The following is a 6,787-nucleotide window of genomic DNA, read 5'->3' as shown; positions in this document are numbered from 1 at the left end:
ATTAAACAAATATATGACTTGTTGTCATTAATTCAACTATATAACCTTTACATCATCAATAAACGTCCAGCCAACACGTTATGTCCTTCCATTCTTTATCTAACCAATGTATTATAATAATATATTAAGATATATGCTTATAAATTCAATTGATAACAAAATATTTCAAAGGGACGAGCATACCGACCTTAGGGATATGGAGCATTCGTAGTTGTTTTTCGCCACATTTCCTTTTCATAGTTAATGACTTTAAAATACTAAACCCTACTTACTTTATTAGTTTAATAAAGCTGGGTTAAGAGGTCTATAAGGTATTAAATTACTATGGACTTGACCCGTTAACCATCAACTAATTAAATAAAATTGTTTAATATATGTCGATTAATTAAGTAATTATAGTTAAATAAATAGTTTAAAATTTTCAAATCAACTTCACCAACTAATCGAAATACTCGGGGCAACTATCGATATGGATAACAATTGAAATTTCGTATAAATTATTTTTTTTTTTTAAAATGACTTTTCGGGTCATTACAAATATAGTTTTTAGGATATGAATAAACAATTTTAACTTGCAGCTATTGATATTTTCAAACATTTTTTTTTTGACAGCTTGAAATACAAATTGATGTTCTAATGATGGTAGGTTTGATTTTAAAATTAATTAATCAAACATAAATTATAACTCATTAAAAATAACATATTCGAAACGCTTACTATAAAATATCTTTTAAATAAATAACTTTTGATCAACTAAGCGAGCTATAAAGTCAATTAACTTAATACATGATGTGATAATGACACCATATCAAATGATAATTTGACAAAAATAAACTTCACTAGATTAAAGTTTAAACTACAAGTTACTTGTCACTTTTTCATCTCATTTTATCATTACCTTAATTTTTTTCACTTCCATTAATAAAATAATAATAATCTCAAATATTATGCATATTATTTTAATAATGAGATTATAATTGAGAATAAATCTTAACTTTAATAGTCAATTTCTAAAATAATAATTATTTTGTATCTCTATTTTTTTTTAAACCTGTTTTATATTTTTTTTCCCGCTTAATCCGAGGATTATATATTGAAAACAATTTCTCTGTCTCGATAGAAATAAGGTTCGAGTATAGTATATTCTCTCCAAATCTCACTTTGTAAAATTATATTAAATAAATAATTATTATAATTTTTGGAGTTAAAATAACAATAAACAACTAAGTGAAACGAAAAACTTTAGAGAGAGTATTTTGAACGGATTTCAAGTAACACTCCTTCGATTTATTTTAACTTATTATATTTATACTTGATACATCCGTTAAAAATAATAATTGATATAATTATTTTTATCTTTTCTTCGCACATTAAAAGCGTCGAGTAAAAATAAACTAATATATTTTAAAATTATGAAACCTTGCCATGAAATGCGGGGAGTGACAGCTGGGTAAGAGGGCAGACAAATAGTAGACGCCGGTAAATGTAGGGACATTTGTTTCACATGTCATCTTCGTCTCACGTAGAGCTACAGAGTCAGAATTTTCGTTAAGAAAAATCATAATATAAATAGTAAATATATGAAAATTTGATATCTATAAGATATACGTAAAAAATTATAATTTTTATCGTATAGTCTTACCTTATCTTTCTGTAAAAAATTATATCAATAGCTTGATATTCATATTGAATTCAACTAATTTAAATTTGCATTATTTAAAGTTTATAATAACGAAAAGTGTTGCTTATTAGATTTTACTTTTATTCTTAAAAAATTTTCGATCTGAAATTTTTTATTAAGAATTATTCAATCTTCAATATTGCGTATAATATGTACGATAGTTAGGACCTAGCTTTGTTCCCTTGACAGCTTTCGTTTGTTTTGGGATTTTGGGTAACGACTAACTAAATTAATGTTTCTATAGACATTTCTTGTTTTCAGTAGTTTGTTCATACTTCTATTTAATTTTAAATTTAAATTTGAATTTATGAATTGATTATAATATAATCAAATATGTTTTTAATAATCATTCTCTATGAAAAAATATATTTTATTCTCCCGTAAAACAATCATATTTTAGGTAGAAATGATGTTTCATTTTATAATAAAATGATCATTTGGGATATTACGTATGAAGTAGAGTATTAGTTAGTAATATGGTTTAATGTAAAATAAATATATGTTCTCTCCGTTCTTTTTTATTTTTAATTTTGTCTCATAGTTATGAATTTTAAAATTGAAAATTTAAGTTTTTTAAATTGTGATTTTTGAAATTTTAATTGAACATATATTTTACTTATTTTTGAATTTTGTGAGTAAACTAAATCAGTATAGATTTACGCTTCTACTAAATATCAAGTTAGTAGTTTGATAAGAATATCTAAACTGACATATCGAAGTTGGTTTCTAACAAAACAGGATGACGCCTTATCGCACCACATCTAACCCAACCCCGCCCCCACCAAAAAAATGATGATCAAAATTTACTTTTAAAATTTTATGTGAAATCAAAATTCGATAGATAAATCGAGATCACAAGTCTATGTAAAATAAGCATGTTATATCATTTTTTTGGATTCTCACTTGATATTTGATTTTCGTATTAAAGTTTAACTATTTTAAATTTATATTAGATAGATCTCGTTTAGAGATTGAATTCGAGACATTCGATTAAGAAAAGAGAGGCATGTTATGTTTTCTTGGTGATGGAATCTTATACTAATCAATAGAGAGAGTAACACGTACGTATAAATGTAACCAACCCCTTAACTCCATAGTTCTCTTTCTTTTCTCATATCTTCTTCAATGGCAGAAAGGGCCACCGGAGTAATCTTCTTCTTCCTCCTCATCTCCTCCGCCGTCGCCGTCGCCGCCGTCAACCGCCGTACAAAATTCGAATACTTAAAACTCCCATTACTCCACAAAGATACATTACCGACAACTCCTTCACAATCACTCTCTTCCGATATCCACCGTTTAAACACCCTTTACTCCTCCCTCGGCCACCGCAGCATTACTCGTTCCGCTAAACTCCCATTAACTTCCGGTGCAACTACCGGCAGTGGGCAGTACTTCGTAGATCTCAGATTGGGTACTCCACCGCAACGCCTCCTTCTCGTCGCAGATACCGGTAGTGATTTAGTTTGGGTCAGTTGCTCCGCTTGCCGGAATTGCTCATCCCGCCCTCGAAACTCCGCATTCCTCGCCCGACATTCTTCAACTTATTTACCCTACCATTGCTACGATAAGAAATGTAGGCTCGTTCCTAACCCTACAGGCGTCGCGTGTAACCACACGCGCCTCCATAGCCCCTGTAGATACGAATACTCTTACTCCGATGGATCGGAAACTAAAGGGTTTTTCTCTACTGAAACGACCACGCTTAATGCCAGCTCCGGTCGACCGGTGAAGTTTAGGAATTTGGCTTTTGGTTGTAGTTTTGAAGCTTCCGGTCCAAGCATTGCCGGTCCGAGTTTCAACGGAGCTCAGGGAGTAATGGGTTTAGGCCGTGGTTCGATTTCGTTAGCGAGTCAACTCGGCCGCCGGTTCGGTAATAAATTCTCTTACTGTTTAATGGATTACACATTATCGCCGACTCCGACGAGTTATTTATTAATCGGCCGGTCAACGGCGGTCAACGATCCGAAGAAAATGAAATACACGCCGATGATAAGTAATCCGTTTACTTCAACGTTTTACTATATTGGGATTGAAAGTGTTTACATTGAAGATGTGAAATTACCAATACGCCCTTCCGTTTGGGAAATTGATGAGCTAGGAAATGGAGGGACTGTTATGGATTCAGGGACAACATTGACATTTCTCGCCGAACCGGCTTATCGGCGTATAGTCCAAGCGTTTAAACGGCTTGTTACACTACCCGAAGCCGATGAGCCGACTGTCGGGTTCGACTTATGTGTCAACGTGTCGGGGGAGTCACGACCGAGTTTCCCGAAAATGAGTTTCAAACTCAGTGGAAACTCGATCCTCTCCCCGCCATCCGGGAACTACTTTATCGATACCGCGGAGGACGTTAAATGTCTCGCATTGCAACCGTTGACGGCGCCTTCAGGATTTTCGGTTATTGGAAACCTAATGCAACAAGGGTTCATGTTTGAATTCGATAGAGATCGATCGAGAATAGGTTTCTCTCGGCATGGTTGTGGTAAACCATAATGACTTGGTGAGTCGAGTCATGAGTCTACTCGACTCACCAAGTGTGAACCTTTTTTCTTTTTCATTTTTTGTTGGAGGGTTGGGGGTACATTTTTTTTTTCTTGTGGAAATTAATATAAATGGATTTGTTGTTTGTGAATTTAGTGTTATAAATATTAATTATATTATTGTCGTTTTTCGTTTTGAATGATTTTTATAGGAAACAACCAAAAAAAAATATTGGAGAGAGGAAAAAATAATAAGGGATATGTTTTTGTTGCTTTTCTTGCTGTCTGTCTGATTTGTGTTTGATGCTTTCACGTGAAATTCTTAATGAATTATGGAATCAAAGGGTGGGGGTGTTATATAATATGATATTTTTTCATATAATATAATTTGATGAACATAAATTCAAACTGTATGAGTGTACCCATATGAACATGTCAATGTTTGTGAAAAATGGAAATTAACTAAATCAATTATTTAGGTAATTATTATGCAAACAAATCTTGGATTACTCGTAATTGATACTTACATCAAATTATATTATTTATGCTTTCATCACTTGATGTCTAATTGTTTTTGTGGTTTCGACTAAGTCACAACAAGTAAAGCCTATATACTAAAAGAGTCGGGGAACTTGTCAAAATTTCTAATTATAATTGACCTGATCTTATTCGTTTCACTACGACTCTATATTTTTCAATGGGATTATCATTTTTAATGTTAAGTGAGGTATTGAATATCTACTTTTGACAAAACACAACAAAAAAAATAGAAAAAAGGTTTTAATTAAGTGTAATTTTCGTAATGAAGAGTAGGTTGTACTAATTGTCATTTAATTCAATAATTCGGTGTAGTAATTAACCCTATAAAGTAATGTTGTAATAAATTTTCTATCACCCATGGCAGAAGTTGGTTTTAATAAATATCCCTAATAAGTAACAACTATTTCAAAACAAAAGAGTAAATAACCTTTCCATTGTCTCCTCTTATATATTCGTTTTGGTATTTGTTTTGAAGTTTCGATTAAAAAAAATCTCCGATAAACGAAAGGGTTGTAGGTATTCGTCATTGCACGCTAGCTAATCTATGGGAGTAAGAAAGTGTTTAGTTGATGTTATCCGTCTCAGTGCAACCTTACTTGATCAATAAGAGGACGAGACTTTAACGAAATTTAATTTGTTTGATCCTTATAGATTCATCTTTCTTCAAAATAAAGATATAACAACTAAAAAGAAGAAGCTAAATCGAGTTTGACTATCCTTTCACCGATTGATCAAATATGAAAGATTTTGTTGGGTAAAAGCGTGAATATCACTAAGAATAGATGATTTTCTTCTTTCGAAATTCACATCACATAAGTTCCTCTCTATCAGGATTTTTTTTTTCATACTTACGACAAGGGGTGGAGCTACGATTTTACATGAGGGCATGGACGAACTCAATAGCCTCTCATTATATACTCTTTATTCATACTGCAATATCAAATATAAAGGTAGATGACTTAGTGATCTTTATCAACACAGGCCACAACAAAGACCTTCTATTCGCTACTTTAGAACTCACAAACATCAAAATTTTGGCATCAATTATGCTTACGACTTATCAAAAAAACTTCTAATAAAGAATGAAAAGATCATATTTATCTCATCACGATCTTCGATGATTTTTATGTCCTAATTGTCATTGTAAGGTTGTTATGTATAGGGTGAAAAAATTGAAGGATATTCCTATCAATTTCTTGTCTTATTGTCATATAAAAGAAAAACATTTTTCAATATTTGCCAGCTCGATAAGTCACATATCCCCTAATATTAATCCTAACTTACATTTGTATGGACCCCAAAAAGAGGGTTTTGCTTTGTACTACAAAAGGGACTTTACTTTCTATACGTCCCCATTATATTATAGCCATTATACACTAGGTCCATGCATGACTTATCTTTTGGGACATTGGATTCATTTTTATGGAAAATGAATTTATTATTCATTCCATTCGATTAATATTCATATTAGAGATTGACTGAATTCGAATAATAAAAACGTTTCTTTAACTAAGAACATTCGAATTTGAAATTTCAGGTTAAGAATGAATAAGTACTTACTATTGCATCACAATCTTTGCTGGTAATTGATTTTAATATCTACTGCTTCGTTTGTTTTAATTTATTTGTTTGGCTTTTAGTTCACACGAAATTTTAAAAGTATTAAAGATTCTGAATTTTATGACGTTAAACTAAAGATCTACTATCAAAATATCTGGTCTTAAACGTGTAAGGTAAAAATTTAAATTAAAGAATTGTAAAAAGAAAGTATTTTTTTATCAAAATGAATTAAAAAGAAAAATAAGATAAATAAATTGAAACAACGGTGGAGTATTAATTTGCTTACCTTCTAGATGATGGAGTTGGTAAAGTTTAAATTTATAATATTTGTGCTGCGTAAACAATTTCATATGATAAAATACTTTTGTTTTTATAATTGTGATATTTTAAATAATTTCACACAAAAAACATTAGTATTTATATGATTTCGTGTATGTGTACTTATAATCTCATAGAAAACAATTTCATCAAAAGTAATTCTCAATATTTCAATACACGAAATATATATATATATATATATATA

General features: G+C 30.9%; 1 protein-coding gene across 1 annotated transcript; it reads left to right on the top strand.

Moving 5' to 3' along the window:
- Window positions 1-2,588: 2,588 nt before the first annotated feature.
- LOC107020490 (aspartyl protease family protein 2) lies at window positions 2,589-4,435 on the top strand. The gene has a single exon (XM_015220881.2). The coding sequence runs from the start codon at window positions 2,807-2,809 to the stop codon at window positions 4,175-4,177; it is 1,371 nt and encodes a 456-aa protein (XP_015076367.1). The 5' UTR covers window positions 2,589-2,806; the 3' UTR covers window positions 4,178-4,435.
- Window positions 4,436-6,787: the final 2,352 nt, after the last annotated feature.

Source organism: Solanum pennellii, chromosome 5 (genome assembly GCF_001406875.1).
Source record: "Solanum pennellii chromosome 5, SPENNV200".
NCBI classification, from domain to species: Eukaryota; Viridiplantae; Streptophyta; class Magnoliopsida; order Solanales; family Solanaceae; genus Solanum; species Solanum pennellii.
The sequence above is the reverse complement of the archived record's forward strand: the minus strand, read 5'-3'. Positions and strand labels throughout refer to the sequence as shown.